The 18,346-nt window shown below is 40.7% G+C and overlaps 1 protein-coding gene across 6 annotated transcripts in view; it reads left to right on the forward strand.

Annotated features, from left to right (window-relative positions):
- The window catches only part of CPQ (carboxypeptidase Q), a 192,050-nt gene that overhangs the window by 128,439 nt on the left and 45,265 nt on the right, over nt 1-18,346 (forward strand). Inside the window, exon 8 of one of the 6 annotated variants that reach the window (XM_035546185.2) lies at nt 416-881. The exons of the other annotated variants lie outside the window; for them this stretch is intronic. Within the exon in view, the coding sequence (XP_035402078.1) occupies nt 416-543 (128 nt within the window). The 3' untranslated portion in view covers nt 544-881. The remainder of the gene's footprint in view (nt 1-415; nt 882-18,346) is intronic. 6 annotated transcript variants of the gene reach the window in all.

Here is an 18,346-nt window from a genome sequence, read left to right on the forward strand (position 1 = left end):
GGAGAAGCTTGTCGGTGAAGAGGCTTGCAAGCTGGGAGAGAGGTCCCCCACTGGCAGCCTCCCCAGCCAGGAGACCCCATGCTGCACAGGGTTTTACAGAGCACGAGAGTCCCAATTAGAGGCCAGCCTGGGTAAAGCCTTAGTGAATTTCCACGGTAGTTTCCACTCTGAAATAATACTGCAAAGAAAAATGTTTCATAACACTGATACTTAAAAAATTATGGTCAGTTTTAAATTTTTAAGGTCCTTTTTTTTTTGGTGCTTTATGACTGAAGTAGGCTGGTGCATTTCTCATGCCAGTTTTACTGGTAGTTAATATATGCTTGGAATGTCTTAGTAGTTGGTTAACTGAGTTGTTTCTTACCTGGTCTTGTGGAAGACACGGTGAGTTGTGGATTTTATTCTTTTCGTTTAGTGGCAGAACTCTTTTCTTCTTGCTCACGTTGGGTGTACCAAGATACCATAACGTCGACTACCTCATTAAAGGGATGGAAGTCTAATTTTCAAAGCGAAATTTCTATGCTGGACAAGAAGTATGGATGAATGGATATTGTTAAACAGCCAGAGATTCATCTTCAGTTGGCGTGCTGTTCTGCAGATGATGTTCTAGCTGTTCAGTGTGATGTCATACGGCTGTGACACGGATGTGCACTCATGTTCCTAGGCTCTGCTTGTGCATCTCACATGTGCATTAGGACCTTGTGCTGGGTTGAGAGACTGTAAGCACTGCTGAGAGGCTGTAGCTGTGATGTGCATCGTCCTCCGTAGCCTGTAAATGCCTGTGCAAAGACACGTGGTCCAGAATTTCCGACTGACGTGTCTACACTGTCTATACTCAGCTGGTACTCAGAAAATGCAAGTGTGTCAGAAGAAATTCCTAGGTAAGACACTGGGGACAGCACATTAGGGATGTCACAGACAGTAACTGGGGACTTCCATTGTAATTCCAGCCAGTGGGTGGTGGATCATGGAAGAAGATGCTAAATAATGGTGTTCAGCTGTGTTCAATAAGACCCTGCTCTCAGGAACAGGACCCAGGAAAAGAGGGAGCCCAGATCTCTCAGCATGGGTCTCAGTGGTCAGATAAGACTCTGGTGTCTTCAGAAAGGATAAGCTATGAAAAATGCCATACCCTATTAGCTCACTTTACACCTTAGGTCTTAGAATATAAATACACCAGCACTGAGATGTCTGTTTTAAAATGAATATGATTTGCTTTCCTATTAAAAATTTGGCACATTAATTGATTGTGGGGTGGGTTTTTTTGCTGTCTGAAGCTTCGATTCATTTAACTTCCTGTTAAGCAAATAACAAAGTGTTCTTACAGCATAAGGAACAGTGATTCTTTTTTCCCCGCTGAGCCCTGATGGAAAGGAATTAATTCCACTAAAAACGTTTCTGCTGCTTTGGATTGTATTTCATACTGTACCAGGCAGAAGTCTAAGACATCTTGTAATCTTCACGCCTTGTCTGCAGTATTCTCACTGCTCGAATGAGTCCTTATGGTATATAATAACATTGGAACAAATTGAACAGCTTCTATAATTTTGTCCAATTCAAACAAGCAGTCAAGTGTTGACACTTCATCAGTTTTATTTAAATATTTTCTTGAAAGTACACTTGGTGGCTTTCTTTCTGCAACAGTTAGCGAAAATATGGTGTACTTCTTGAACAATGAGAATGGTTTCTGACATCATTTCTCTAGCATTTTGCTCTTTTGCTGTATTAAATGGATTCTCAGATTCAACTTTTTAGACACTATTAAAATTCTGCTCCTCCTGCTCCATTTGGTGGAAAGACCCACAGAGCACAACAGTACGTGTGGCTCTCAGAGCTGTTTGTAGCTGCTTCTGAGACAGCCACAGCGACTCCAGCTTCTTACTCTCTGAAATTCCCAACATTTTTATTTTTAATGGACATGCAGTGAAAAGTTCTTTGTAATGTTCCATAAATTTTTGCAAGAAAAAGGTGGTGACTACTCTGAGAATTAAGGATGAAAGAGGCTAGATGAGTTCAGAGCACTTTGCAAACGATAGAATGAAGCTTAAAAAACATCCCTAAAGTACAAGCAAGGTGACCTGCACCGAACACAACATTTTAATGCTTTGTGTCTGCAGGGTATTAAATATATTTCCATCAGTGGCCTGTACATTTGATTATTTTGAGAAGAGTTCAGCCCAGCAATGAGGAATGTCTGTAGCTGTGTTTTTGTAGTGATAGCCAGTTTTTGGCTACTGAAAATATTTGTTTAGCATTTGCTTTGCTTTTTCATGGAGCAGACATCAAATGAATTTATTTTTTTTTTGTGGTGGTATATTTTATGCTGTGGTTTTACATTTAGAGGTGATCATTGATCCTAAGACCACTTCTTTATTAATTATGCAATTAACTTCCACAGTTTTCTTTGTAGGGGTTCAATTATGTATTTGTTTTTAGTTTGGCATGCATCTAAACTGTTGCACATACAGGTGTTCCTTTCCCATACTATGACCTAATCAAGTTTAACCAGGATTTGCAAATATTCTCCAGGTGGGGAGACAGGTTGATTTCTTGATTTCTTTTTGGTTTTGGCTTGGTTTGGCTTCTGTACATGCTTTTTCACAGCAGACTTGTTCAGTGTCTGAAAGGGTTAAAAAGCCATTCAGCCAGCCCAGCTAGACCAGTATTTTTGTTAAAAAAGCAAGACCCGATGATGACAAGATTGCCTCTAAAGTAATTTAAACCAATTCCTAAGGTAATAGCATTGAGGCTGGGTCAGCTGTCCCTGCAAGCTTTTGGAAACTGAGAAGGGGGAATAAGGTGATTATGGTTGTATTACGGTGTCCAAGGAACACTAGTTCAGCTTCAGGTACCAGAGGAGAAGAAAACAGGTGCTGCCCCATTTTGGCAAAGGGAAAGGTGCTATGATAAAGTATTTCCAGAGGGTTGGTTCAAGGGTGCAAGTTCTGCAGGGCTTGTAAGGGAGGTTATCTCTTGCTGCAGTGCTTCTGACGGGAACACTTGTCCATGAGGAACTGAGCTGTATTTGAGACCAAGCTGACCCAGGACATCAAACAACTCTCAGAAGGCATGTGGCAACTCTTCTATTTAAAATTCAACCAGGGACCTAAAGATGAAACTCCTTTTTATGGTGTCACTCTGTACCTTGCTGGTTGTTCCTGCTCTCTGTCTCCACAGTGACAGGGTCTTGCTTTTTTGTTACATTACATGAGGGGAGGAATTATTCTTCCAGAAATGAATAAACCAGTAGTTCATCTAACTTTAATGTTTCTACAAAAATCAAAAATTCATTGCTAACCCAATCTATTAGTCATTTTCCCAGAGCTGGCAAACAAATACTATCATACATCATTTCTCTCATTTTTATATTTTTCAAGTGCTTCTTTATTACCTCCATATAAAATAAGATTTATTTTGGCCCTTGGATGCTGGACTTCGACATGCACTATTTCCTTTCTTATCACGTAAGAGGTCGAGTCCTTCGGTTCCTCTCCTTTTCCAGACCCTTGCCCCCTGTCCCTCCCATCTTCACATGTCCTTGTAGCACAAAACACCAGCACGTGCCTGCCTGCGTGCTTGAGCCAAGCCTGATCTTCTGCATGGTGTCAGCCAGAGGCATGCTTAAGAAAGTGGTGTAACAGGAAAACACTCTGACTTGGGCTTGCCAGCTGGGCACAGAGTTGGATAGGCTATTTCCCAAATTCTAAGTGGGTAGACTCCGTTAACTCTTGGCTGTATCACTGTTTGGAAGTAATACTTTGATGCTTGAAGCCTTGTCCCTCAGCATACCTGCTTCATAGTCTCTGCAGACTTGGGCAATCTTTGGATCCACTTTCTAAGCTTCTTTTTATAGGCAGAAGAATAGCAACCGTAAGAAAAAGGAAGAAAAATCAGATTCTCCTAGGCTAGGACTTCACAGACCAGTGCTGAGGAGCCTTTGTTTTGGCTGTGCAGGGGTAGTGAATGTTTCATTTTACAAGGATCTTCCTATAATATGAAGGAAAGAAAAACTGGTTTCCTGAAAAAATACAGACATTAAGCATAACTTCCTCACTTTGATCTGTAATATTTGTGTGATTTGTGATCCGAGCTGTTTAGTGCAGAGCATCGCATGAAGAGCTCCAGTTATTTCATCAAGTGACTAACACAAGTGGAATGTCTCCTGCTTGCTCATGGAGCAAAAAGCTGAACAAATCTAAACACTACTCATGAAATTAGCTTACCCATCATATCCAAGTACTTAGATCATTTTAGATACTCCATAGGTGCTGCATTCCTGTACTTGCTGAGTTAGTTCCAATGTGCTGAAGCACACCACTGCCACCAGGAGCCAGCCGCCACGTGCCTGATTCGCTTTTGTGTGGAAATGAAGGGGAAGGGACTTAAAATATGCATCTGTGTCTTGCCTGAGTCTGGATCTTAGTAAGTCTGAGATAGATCTATCAGCACTGTTGTATGATAATTAGCAAAATCATATTGCTTTTTCCAGGTCATTCGTTTCCTTTTAAATATTTTATCATTTCAAAGGGAAATAGCGAATGAGTGTGTTCCTCTGCAGAAGTCAAATTTTCTGCAACTTGGGAGGTATTAAATTAAACCGGTATGCTAAGAGAACAATTTTAATTGCTTGGCACTTAAAGAACCTACTATAAGAGCTACAGCTATTAGAACCATTTAAAATCTTGATTGCAGTTCGAACCATGTGTATTAATCTGTAAAATAATTCAACTATGCTCTAATTTATCATTGTTCCATAAAAATAGGCTTTTCAAATTAGAAATTGCTCTAGAGTAATTAAATGAATTTAATATGCTGCAAATTTTTATGAAGGTGGATACCTTAAAACGCTCGTAGTTTAGCATAATATCTCAGTTACATTAGCCTTTCATATGACCTTTTCTACTTTTAATAAAGTTAATAAAGTCTTTAAGGCTAATCGTTTAATGAAAGGACTAGTCTGTAGGTTATGGTGTGTTTTCTTACTAGCTGTGCTATATGACTACCAGACAAGCTTGATCATACTTTAAATACAGTTCTTTCCACCTTTGTTCTTCTTGGATATGATTCTTGTTTTGGCATATTGGAATATTGAACTACTTCTAATAATTAGCAGGAAGCATCAGAATTGCAAGTTTGTTTGTTTGATGTAGACTAGACACAAGACATGCAAATATTCAGCTGGGATGATACTGCTGGAGAGAGGGATTACGTTAGGAGATTAGGCATAGTGCCCAAATGCAAATTTTGCTGGTAGTTTTAACAGGGCTCCTATAATCTGTTTCTCATTAGAGCATGTACATTTCTAACACGAGGGCACAGGGTAGTTCTGTTAGAGCAAAAATATTGTGTCATTTTGGGGGCAAAATATTTCATGATTACAGCTAATACTTGAAAACTGCTCATTCACACTAATTTTACCACAAATTAAGGCTACTTATAAATGAATTTTCTTAAGTCCACTTTAGCTATGAGCTCCCACTGTATAGTAGTAATAAGTTTTAAGAGTAGTATATTAGAGACAGATAGAAATATTCAGAAGAGAAAGGTCAACTCAAGCAAGGGTGAATGCTGCTATTACTAGCAGGTAGCATTAAGCCGTTTTACTACATGCAATATAAGAGGCATTTCAGCGAGAGCAAGATCACAAAAGAACTGCGGGAAGACCTGAAAGTCTAGAAATTGTACCTTACAGTGAGAAGCTGGAGATGTTAAAATCTCTTTCAGTTTATGCAAAGGTATGCCAGTTTATGCAAAATGATGACTCAGGCACAGCATACATATTAGGCTGGGAACAGATTTTTCTAATGACACCACCTTTTTGCCTCGTTTTAAAAAATAGTTCATTAGCAATTCAGTCCGAGTCCAAAAAATTTCAAAGTGAAAGAAAGCAAACACCTAGCTGTAAGGTTAGATAGCTACAGAAGCCACTTGCAGTCGTGGTGAATTCTCTATCATTTTGAATGTGTAAAGCAAGACTTGGATGTCCTTCAAAAAGTAAAGGGTAATTCAAGCAGGAGGAATGGGTTTGAGGCAGTAGTTACAAGGGGAGGTTCTGTGCCATGTGCTATTCAGAAGAGTTGATTAGATGGTAATGGGTCTTGCTGGCCTTAAAAAAATCTGTGGATCTGCCAGTAAATTTTACGAGCACTTTCCATAGTGAAATGCCTCCTTCCTATTTAAATGTCACTTAATTCAAGCAGCATAGATTTTTCAATATCAAAAGCTCTTGTCTTTAGTTTGAACAACATTTAGGTAGTCCCAACTACAATTAAAAATGTGCAACTATTTTTACCTTGCCAATTCCAGAATGAATTTGAATTGTGAAATAAAAAAAATATTTCCAAAGCTCTATCCTACATTGACGAACAGCTTGAATTTCTTTATTTCTACTTACTATCGTTTCTTCAGTATCTGTGATGCATTTTATTTGACAATGTTTTCTTGGTTGTCATAAGCTCTGAATTGCTTCACACTGGCATAGCAGCTGATACTACATAGCACTTATATTTATCTTTCAAAAAACGAAGGCAAGGCAGCTTTAAAATAATTTCATATGAGTATTACAGTAAATCATCTAGAAACACTGGCATTTTGATTGTGTTTTATAAATCTGTAAGAAGTAAATTTTTTTCCAGCTCAGCACTCTACAAATACTAAATAATGCCATTAATATAGTAATTAAAAGTGAAATTAAGGTGTTTCAAACCAAATCATAAATTACAGCGGTTATTGCACTTTTTAGCTAGTGGACTTCTTTTTCTTAAAGATATTTGGACCCTGTTACTTCTGTGAATATCAAATGGTTGATTTTATTTCCTAGTTTTAGTTGCTTGCTCTTCAGAAAAGTTACAGGAGGTGAATTGAGGTAGAAGACCCCATTATATAAGTTCCTTCTCTAAGCAGACAAAATTCCTTAAAGTTTCAAAAATCATCAATAAATTTGTTCCTGCCACTCACCTTTTTTTTAGCAGGAGAATACGCTCTGTCTCAGAAAAGAAACACTGAAAAATATCTGACTGTGAATCTCATTTGGTTTTGGGGTGTGGTTGTTTTTTTTTTTTTTTCTGGCTTTGTCTCTGAGGGGCATATTAATTCTCTATTGTTTATTGCTTAGGAAAGCTGAATTCTGTTTCTGTGGGTGGGAATATTCTTCTCATATGGAAGCATTTGCCATTTGTTGATCCTAAAAAATCTAGTGTCCTACATTAGCACACAGAGCTCAGTGTTAACATGTTAAATATGCAGTTTGGAAGTACAAGTTACTTAAGCCTTATTCCTAGAACTGTCCTCAATTTCACCGAAGCTCCAGCAAATAATGAAGTAAATAGGAAAAAAAGGGGTTTAATTGGTGTTTTGTAAGGAAGCTGGAGGTGGAAAAGTGTTTGCCAACGAAAAAGTGTGAAAGTTAGATGCAATTCTCTCCACTTTTTTCTTTTCTTTCTGGAATTTGACTGTATGAAAAATGAGATACATTCACAAGGTGGAAATGTACGGAGATTTCTAGCCAAATGTGTAATACTGAATGGTTGTTCAGAACAGCAGCAGCAATATCTGTGGATTTCTGGATTTCATTCCTGGAAAACAGACTATAATGGCATCAATATTAAAATCTGAATAAAAAATAAACTGTTCAGTAGTTGAGCATTCCAGGAAGACCACTTGTAAACTACTCCTGATGGGAAGGGCACAGGTTAAAAGGATTAAGATCTGGCTTGCAGCTCTCAAAGTAGTTTCCTACATGAAGTCGTATGATGAGTGTTTCTAATAGGATTCTTCACGGATTGGTACATCCTCAAGTATTCAGAGTTTCCATCAGTGGTTTGGAATAAAGTTTAAAATCACAACTTATTTAAAAAGCGCACAAAACACAGCTGACGTAAATACTATCGGGATGATGAGAACAAGCTGATATCTGGGCAGGGCTTTATTTTTAGAAGGCTTTTTTTTTTTTTTTTTTTTTTTCTTGGTAAAATAGACCCAACCTGATCCAAGGTGTGCTTACTTGATGCCTGTTTTAAGGAAGAAAGGAATTTCCTTCAGGTATTTCTTTCTTCATTGCCCACAGACAGATGCCAGGGGACTAGCTTGGTCCAGGGGACTAAGTGCCAGGGGACCAGATATGCAGGCTGAAGATGTTAGGTGTGATGAACCTCAGCTCAAGAGAAGTTTTAGAGAATTATTTCGGTTGAGCAGGATGTTTGGAAGTCACACTGTCCAACCTTCTGCTCCAAGCAGGACTATCTTCAAAATTAGATAACATTGCTCAGGGCCTTATCCATCTTGTGAAAATATCTGAAGTAGAGATCCCACAGCCTCTCTGAGGAACTTGTTACATCGCTTAAACACCTTTATTGTGGGGAGGGGGAAAAAAAAGTTAGGTCAGCTAGCTGGAATCTCTCTTATTTCTGCTTGTCCCTATTGCCTCTTCTCTTTTCTGTGTGCTATTTTGAGAAAACTTTGACTCCATCATAATCACTCTTTAGACAGTGGAAGACAGGAAGAGGGTGCCCCTTGGCCCTCTCTTCTCTCCTCTAAATAAACCCAGTTCCCTCAGCCTCTTTATATTTCATGTGCTCTAGTCCTCTGGTCATGTCAGTCCACTCTGTCCAGATGATTCACATCTTTCTTGTACTGGAGGCTCCCCAAAAGATGCAATATTTAGAAAAATCTCTTCCTTTGACCTGTTGGCTACCCTGTTGCTCATGTTGCCCCACATTACTTTCATTGCCTCAACATCTCACTGATGACTCTTGTTCAGGGTGACCTGTTGAATTTTCTTAGGTCCTTCTCAGGCCACTTCTCCTGGGTTTTGAGCTCTCTGAGCTTCCAGCATATGAGCTGCTCCTTCCACAAACTTAACAAAGACGCTTTCCATCCCTGTTGTCCAGGTCACTGCCGAAGATGAGAAGGGTATTGACCTGGTATAGACCCCTGAGCACCACTCACATCCAGCCACCAGTTAGCCCTCAATCTGTGGATGGTTATCCTTGGAGCCCAGCAGTCTGGTCAGTTTTCCACCCACTTTTATTCCACCTCTCCAATCCATAATTTTCCTGAGGACAGAGGTTGGTTAGTTCGCCTGACTCTTAGTTCTCCGAATCCTGCTGCTATGTGTTTTTTTTTTGTTGTTTTGTTTTGTTTTGTTTTTTATGATGGGCATAATATTTGCCTTTTTCCAGTCACTGGGGACTTCCCCTGATTGCCAAAACTTTTCCAAGATGATAGAGAGGAACCTCTCAGAGACATTGACCACCTCCCTCATGCAGCCCATCCAATCCCATCAATTTGTATATGCCCCGTTTACTTAAACAATCCCTAATTTGGTCTTCCAATACCATGAGTAGCACCTGTTCCCCTTCCCTCCTAACCCTGCTACCAGGCAGAGACCTGAGAGTTACTTTAAAATAAACCACACCGATTACCTTCGTTATATTCTTTCATTACTCATTATAGCTAATATTGCTAATAATATCGCACTTCTTTTTCCTAAGCAATCTGAAAGTTTTACATGGAAAGAAGGCTGTAAAGACGTCTTGGCTGACTGTGCAGAGCATGTTGAGCATTTAAACCAAGTATGGTTTTGATCCAGGATCGGGAAGCTTTTTAGTGACAGAGCTTTAGATATTACTCAGAAAGCTCATCCCCTCCTTAAGCAGCAAACACATCTCACTTTCATTTACAGGTGGCATTTTAGGTGTAAATGTCTGAGGCTTCTGAAGAATGCTTTTAGTGGTAGACCTAGCTGAACAAATACAGAGCTCAGAAAACGATTACAGAGACATCTTCCTCAGAGGAGCAAGTTCAAAATTACTTCAGTGGTAGTCTCTCCAGGAAATCTTCAACATTTATAAACTTCAGAATCGGAACCCTTCTAACTATTTGTCTTCAAAACAGATTTTACAGATGTGGTCTGCAGTGCTACTGAATTTCTGAGGAGCAGAATTTATTGAGCACCATGAATCTTTTTGACCAATTTTCCCATTGGATCTCTCTCTTTCCAATGATGTCATGTGTGTTTTCATATAATAATTCCAGTCAATTCAGCTGTGGAAGAGTCACAGAAAAACACTAATTTTGAAAGAAACAGAATGCACGTTTGTATTTTGCAAATCCATGAGAAAGGACTGTGGGCTGCATAGGACTGCAAGAGAGAAGATACTGTGTTATTGTTCTGGCTCTGACATAAGCTGCCATCCTCCCCAGTTTCATGCTTCCTCAGTTTCTTTAATGATAACAGTTACCTCAGAGGTGCTGAGGAGCTGCTTTTTGTCTGTAAGGTGCAATAAAGAAAAAGGAGTCTTTATTACCTTCCTTAATAATTAATCTGGTCCATCTTCGGCTTGAATCATCAGATCTTGCATTTATTTAGCACAAGAATAGCTCTCCTGATCAAACAGAGTGAGTGCATGTAAAGAAAACAGCAGCTTATGTGGAAAGAGCTTCCTACAGATGTATTTTAGGGGCACATAGACAAATCTGTCAGCAAGGACAAAGCGTGCACCTAAATGTGAGCAGCAGTTTATTCAAGTCCTCCATCCGAAGAGCCAGAAAACCTCATTAAGAATTATTATCCATCAGGGCCTCTCCGTCCACAGCTCTCGGCTATTTGCAGTGCCTGTGACAGAGCGCTGTCTCAATCACCATGTAGGGCTTGGAAATCCACCAAAGAAAATGGGCACTTTTCCTGTTGCTTAGCTGGCTAAACTGGATTTTAAAACAGTTCAGTTCTATTAACCATATTAAACCCGAGCAATGATCTTCTGGGACAGCAGAATTTCCGTAGTTGTTGCTGCTGTTTTTAAGGAAGGCTACAGTAAAGAAATAGCTGGAAGCAGGGATGTTCAGACTCTGGTCTCCAGACTCCTGAAGGACTCTGGATTACTCCTGAAAACGTACAACTTCATCTGCAGCAAAGAAGAGAGCAGGTTCGTTGTCAGTGGGCTTGGTTATCCATCTGTTGTTGGTAGGGATCATCCGTGTGTAAGAAAATGTTTATGGATATTAAAATTGGAAGCAGTTGAAAGCTACTGATGTGGCATTGTGCAGGAGAAAAAATGTTTAGCAGTTTGGTTTTTGAAAGGTTGGATTCTCCATCCCTACTAGCAGAGACTTTAGGGTTTAGAGCATTGGCATTTTACAGCTATCCTGAATTCCCTCAGGGTAGGTAACGTGCAAACACGTCACCAGCTGGAAGCTACTGGAAGCAGCTTACAGAAGTAAATTAGAGATACGAGACAGAAAAACTAAAATTGTTTTTATATCTGAGGACAGAGGTTGTAGTGAAGAATCATGGAGTGGTGTTACCAGAATGAGGGATGTCTGCATTGCCTGTCTACTTCCCCGATCCCCAAATCCAAAACCACAGCCACAACAAACAAAGCACAGTGCAAACAAACAAAGGTGCTGGGAGCGGGCTGAGAAACATCGGTGTTCAGCTGCCCTCTGTGACCAGACAAATGGGAAGAAGCAGAAACCAAACTTAGCACCAGTGAAGCAACCGATGTGTTTTTCCGAAATGTTTATGCCTTGTACTCCCTAAATGGGAAGCTTTGGGTTTACTAAATGGGTAAAACTCCTAGTGTTATTTTCAATGCACACACACATCGCTGTTTATATGAAATATTTAGGAGCAGGAGAATTTCTTGATGTAAAGTTCTTATTTCTAGGCTGTTCGGGACATGCAGCAGGAAGTTATTCCAGAAGTTTGCAATGCAGTGGAGTGCTGCATGCAAGGTCCAATTGGGCTGGTGATCCTGAATTTCAGTCCACCTTGCAGGCCAAAACTGGCCGTAGTCTTGGGTCAAGATGAGAGCCAGATAAAGTTTAGTAGACTGTAGTTATTTTAGAAAGGCATCCAAACAGACAAGATTTCAAAGAACCACAGAGCTGGCAAGGATGTCTCAAGAGATCCTCTAAACATCCTTTCCAGCGCAGTCTCGCTGATGCCTGGGTTGTTTCTTTCACATTTATTTGTGCTGTTCTTGAAGAGCTACTGTAATGGAAACAGTCTCACCAGCCCGTCTGTCCCCGTGCTTAGGGAGGTTTTTCTAGTACCTAATCTAACTCTTTCTTGCTGCAATTTAAGCACATTAGTTCTCTCTCTCCATTATGAACCCAGAGACATGGTTGTTTCTTTCCTTTTGCAGCAGGCTTTTGTGTGAAGTTGATTTTTTCCTTTTGTGGTGCACTATTTTATACTTGCCCTTGCTGAACAACATCCTGTTTTTTTTTCAAGCGTCTCCAGTTTATGAAGATCACTTAGCAAATTCTCCTCTTGCCCTCAGAGATGCTGCTGTACGTCCGTGCCTGATGGCACCCCCGTAGCACAGGCAAACTCTAGTCCGTCATTTTGGCCTATGGGGAAAATACCAACCAACCTGTGGTGCCCCACTCCATGCATCCTTCCATTCTTCTCTGTCCACAAGCACACTGTCCACCCTTGTAATGTACACCTTTTTCTCTGTCTCTCGTGGCATTATCATTAATAATGGTGCATTAAATCTCTTCTAGTGTCCTCAGAGATCAACATAACTTTGAGCTTTTGTATGTGTTTTATGGGATCAGAAAGTAAGTTCAAAGGGAGCCATCGTGTATATGGAGGACACAGGCTAAGGTGCTGGATCATACTATATTCTAGTAGCATCTGGATGTCGCAGTGCTTTTATGACTGACATTAAAAGTATTGATCCTAAATTTATGTTTTGGTGTTTCTTCGTATGTAGAATGCATTGCAGAAGGAGTTTCTTTAAGCAGGTTAGGTCTTTAACTTCTTAAGGAAAGAATGATATTGTAAAATATTGATTTCTATAAACAACATCTATTTTGATGAGATTGTAATAGGAAATAACAGAATGGTGAGTTCCACTAAGAACAAACATTTAGTTAAAATCTTGAGCAAAGATAGAAACTGTTTTTTTTTTTAAGTTTTTGTTTCACATATGTATCAAGTCATACAAACGTGCATGGTTGGACTTTATGATTGGTTTTACTGCTTTATTTCACTTTGTGAGAACAGTTTGTGGTGTCTTTTATTTTCATCTGTTTGGAGTTGGAAAGAATTAAAAAGCAGAATTGTGTCATTTATTGCAAAATGAAAAGCCCATCTTTCCATTGTAAGGATGCCAGTTCTCTGCACCACATATAACTGCAGCAGTTTAATATGGGTTACAAATTATTAATTTAATCAAAGCAAACCAATCCTTACACTGTACAAGCTACTCCAGAATTTGTTGCAAATGCGAACATAAACCACCAAGCTAGTTACAGGTTTTATGAGATTGACCTGCTGTGTGTTAAGGTGGACATCTCCAACAAAACATAACCATCCTCTCTGGAAAAATAAATTAAAATAAGGTGAAAGATGTATATGAACAGCACAGGAAAGGAAAATAGTCATCCTCTGAAATACTGTATTATAGATGATGCTCTGTTATATTATAGAGAATAACTATTCACCTTTTCTTATACAACTGGAGGATCAGATTATCAACACCAACCAGAGAACTGACATAAGACAAAAGGACAAGCTCCTCTGGGCAATGCGTAATTGAATGGAAGAAATCAGCACCACAAGATGTTTTGGAAACCACAATCAAACATCAATTTTAAAAGGACGGACTACTGCATGGGAAAAAGGCCTAGCAAGGGGTGTTGATGACAATGATATGAATGCAACTTCCTTTTCAAAAAGTCCCTAAATCGCAGGTGGCTGGGCAGATACACTGAAGGAAATCCCTCTGGTTCTCCCATTCTTTCTCACAGCACTGGCTGTTACTACCAGGCTAGTTGAAGCTGTGTGGGATTTTTTTTCCCCAGTTAGGCTTTTTTAACATTCTAAGTAGTGATAGTCTACATATGGTCTACATAGTGCCAAATAGTCTGGATAACCAGACTCAGCGGCCTTTTACGGTCAGTACAGTCAGTGGCCTTTTAGATGCAGGAATGTTTTGCTTGTTCTTTCAAGTGTTAGCATGTTAGCATGCTTCAGCTCTTTTCCTTGAGCCTTTGACTCTGTACCGTGCAAATCTGAGGCTCTCTTTCTGCAGCTGGGTGTCTGTGGGCTCCACATGCAAGATCTGGCCCAAGCTGAAAGGCAGTGTAAGGCAAATAGGGAGGGGAAGGAGAGAGGGAGGATGAAGTGGCTGGGGCAGTGCTCTATGGATTCTTAGGCTTGCAGCTTCGCAGACTATCTGCTTTCAAATGAAAACACCTTTTAGTTTGTTTCCAGATTTAGGCCAGAAATAAACAGGAAATGTGCATTATACCAGTGATTGTTATTGATTCCTTGCTTATTATTTCTGTTCTGTGCTTTAAAAACACTAACCTCATCTGCAAACACATGAGACCGTGCAGCAGGACACCTTCACTTCAGAATTACAGGGACTCTGAAATAAGCTGCACGGGTTTGAAATCACAAAATCACAGAATGGTTTGGGGTCTCACAAGAGCAGAGCAGAGGGGGACAATCACCTCCCTCGCCCTGCTGGCCACGCTGCTTTTGGTGCAGCCCAGGATATGGCTGGCTTTCTGGGCTGCAAGCAGACATTGCCAGCTTGTGTTGATTTTCTCATCAACCAACACCCCCAGGTCCTTCTCCTCAAGGCTGCTCTCAATCCATTCTCTGCCCAGCCTGTATTTGTGCTTGGGATTGCCCCGGCCCAGATACAGGACCTCGCACTCGGCCTTGTTGAACCTCACGCGGCTCACACAGGCCCACCTCTCAGGCCTGCCCAGGTCCCTCTGGATGGCAGCCCTTCCCTCCAGCATGTCAACTGCACCACACAGCTTGGTGTCATGGACAAACTTGCTGCAGGTGCACTCAATTTCACTGTCCATGTCACTGACAAAGATGTTAAATAGTGCCGGTCCCAATGCTGACCCCTGAGGAACACCACTCATTACTGATCTCCACCTGGACACTGAGCCATTGACCACAACTCTGAGTGCAACCATCCAGCCAGTTCCTTACCACCAGGTGGTCCTTCCGTCACATCCATGTCTCTCCAAGACAAGGATATCGTGGGGGACAATGTTGAATGCTTTGCACAAGTCCAGGTAGATGATGTCAGTTGCTCTTCCCCTACCCACCAATGCTGTAACCCTGTCATAGAAGGCCACCAGATTTGTCAGGCACAATCTGCCCTTAGTGGGTTAATAGTAATAAATAAATAAATAAAGTTGTTAGCATCTTTTCATTTGTATTTCAGAGCTGAATTAAATCCTCCTGTACATGGTATAGATGTCACCAAAAGAAGTCTTTGGAAAAACACTGCTGAAGGCTGAGCATTATTGTTTTTCTTCCTCTCAGACCCTATCTGGTGCATCTTACAGACTAACTGAGGCTGCTCATCACGTTAACAGTAGTCCCTGGAGAGACCAGGCAGCACTGGTGCAGGTGGTACCTACCTAGTTTGTACCATTTTCAGACAAGCCATAGTGCATAATCCTTTTGTCATCTGTTCACAGCCTGTACACAGCAAGCTGCAGGGAGGCTCCTGAGCTGCTTGCACAGAAGTGCCACTGTCAGCCTTGAACAACACATTTCAAGGCTGGACATTTCAGGACTTAGTCACCTGCAGTAGCTTGTCGTCTCGGCCTGAGCGATTTTAGCCCTTCTAACGTCTAACTAGGAAGCAGATTTCATTCGGCAGCTAAAGCTGATCAACATGTTTTGAACATCATGATGTTGAAAACATCCCAGATTACACACCTGTAATTTTAAATCCTTAAGATGTGCTAAACGGGAAGCATTGAGAAAAGTTAATTAGTCCGCCCGCCTCTTCCTTCACTTGCTAATTGCTACGAGTACTGTTCCTGTCCACCAAAAGCTGCTGGCTAGCTTCTAGGGCAGGTGTTCATGTGCATCGCAATTAAAAGCACATAAATTGGATGCTGTTGAAGCCTCCAAGTGCTCTGCATTTATGCCTCTTGTTTTGGAAGATTTGGGAGAAGGAAGGGATCATCACTTGTCATGTGGTGTGCAAATGCCATTTGCTTTCTTTCTTTTTTTTCCATGTAGATCCTTGCTTTTGGTCAGACGAGTAGCTACCAAGAAATCTATTCACGGTAAAACAATTTTGAGACATGGTGCAGTGGTTTTGAGAACATTACTTTGGGGCTTTTAAAAGCTATTTCACTCTGTATATTCAGCCTAGCCACAACTTAATGGCACTCTCCCTTGGCCCAAGGGGTGACTTCAGGTCTCTTGATCAGCGAGCAAGCAGGACGGGGCTGCGTCTGGGAAGTATCCCTGGCGGTCACGTCCCTCTGCCAGCAATCCTTGGGGTTCAGCTAAGAAAGAAAATAAACTCTTCTTAATAACCCAACAGGTCTGGACGGTCCTGGCTCTGCCTCCCCCAGCTGTGAGCCTCCTTCCCCGCCGCTGGCCAAAGCTTGCAGCTCGCCTTCGCCTTGCAGCTCGCTGGCTTGCAGCTCGCCTTCCCTGGCTCCCTGCACATCGGCCGCACTCGCCCCCCTTCTGCCTCAGCAAGCTGTGCAAAGAAAAATCTGCATCCCTATTTTAGGGTTTGGCTTAACTTCGGTACAGTGGAGAGAAAGTAGAGCATCCTTTCTCCCGAAGAGAAATAGGGCAGCATTCAATGTGCGTCCTCTTCATGGATAGCGTTATTCCAGGCCTTTTGCTTCTTTTCTGTGGTCGTTCTCTTTTTCTTTTTGATTTGCAGTGCATTTTAAATTCATTGAGACAGGAAAAAGTGTGATTGCTCTTTCACTGCTTCAAGAAAAGGATATTTGGCTGCTCCATTCACTGAAATAGATTGCTGTAGAGGCACTCTGGGTGCCTTTTCTAATTCCAGTTAAGCCTTGGGCTCTTGGTACACAGCGCAAGACAGAATCTAATTATTGAAATAATTATTATTGCCTTCTCTGCTACAGCGTGGTTTTTAAAACCCTGAGCCACATTTGGAGTCCCAGTTCTGGACCCTGCTGGCATCGGAGGGAAGCAATTGCAGTCTGTCAGCCCAGAACAATGTGACTGTACTCACCTGCAATGAGCTACTCATTTCAAATCTTCCTTGTGTATTTTTTGACCCTGAAAAGAATATGTGACAGCAAAAAGTTTCCTGTTCTTCAGTCAATGCGTTGTGATTTCAATGGCTGCATTTTTGAAAAGATGGCATTTTTTTTTCACCTCTTCTGAGGAATCTGATACTAGCTGAGGTTGGGCTTGGGCTACACAAGACTAATGAGACCTACCTTTTTTCTTCCATGTCAGTCCTTGTAGGAGTGGGAAATAGAAAGTATTCAAGCAATAATCAGGCAAAACTATTTTGCAAAAATGATTTTGCAACTACAGATCCTAAAAAGACAAAAATCAACCTTTTTCTTTCTTTCTTTCTTTCTTTCTTTCTTTCTTTCTTTCTTTCTTTCTTTCTTTCTTTTCTTTCTTTTCTTTTTCTTTTTCTTTTTTTTGTTATCAAATGCCTGACAGTTTTAAAGAGAGGATGTAAAAGTAAAATAAATATTGGCAAGAGCATTAAAGCTTTTTCATTCAGATGTTATTTTTAAGTAACACCTTTAGTTCTAGCTTGGCTGAGTAGTCTTTCCAGTCCTTTGAGTTTATAGCAAGATACAGATTTAGCATTCTCGGCTCCTGAAAGGTTTTTAATTATGTGTGGGTTGGTATATGTGTATGTGCTTGCTGTGTCAAAATGTCTTCACTACATGGATTTGAGAGGAACCAAATGCCTTACTCATATCTGCTCTTTTCCAATGAAACATGAATGTTTGGCACGATTTGCTAGACTGTAATGTTATCTATGTTCTCAGCCTTTTCTTAATGGTGAAATTAGAATAGCAAACCTTTTCATCGATTTAAGAAGTGTAATCAAAATCAAGGTAAGTAGGCGAGGATAGGGATCTAAATCCATCAAATCTGGGTTTAATGTCCCAGCTGTCTGTCAGATTGGATTCTGGTTATGAAAAGTTGCACTGAAAGTTGCACTTTCTCTCCTGTGAAAGGCAAGTACAGCAATGCAGAGATTAAGATTTTTTAATGGAGTGTAATACAGCTTTCTCCATTAAAATAATTCTAAACATTTTGTAATAATCTTGCGTAGATCACATCACTTGTTCTGGGCTGCTCCCAATCACTGGCTCTTTTTCCCTTCTGCATCGGGCTGTGGATGGTTTTTGAAAGCAACCCCATAAAAAGCTTTACAAGAGGGCACTTGCCCTTGATTTCTTTGTCTTAAACTCAAGTCCAAGTGTCTTTGATTTATACAGCTGTAAACACTGCTCTAAGCTTTAGCACCGTCACGGTATATCAGAAGGGTGGCAGGGAGTGTTTAAAGTAATAAAGGTTCGTTTACTTAGCATTGCACAGAGT

This window comes from Cygnus atratus, chromosome 2 (genome assembly GCF_013377495.2).
Source record: "Cygnus atratus isolate AKBS03 ecotype Queensland, Australia chromosome 2, CAtr_DNAZoo_HiC_assembly, whole genome shotgun sequence".
NCBI classification, from domain to species: domain Eukaryota; kingdom Metazoa; phylum Chordata; class Aves; order Anseriformes; family Anatidae; genus Cygnus; species Cygnus atratus.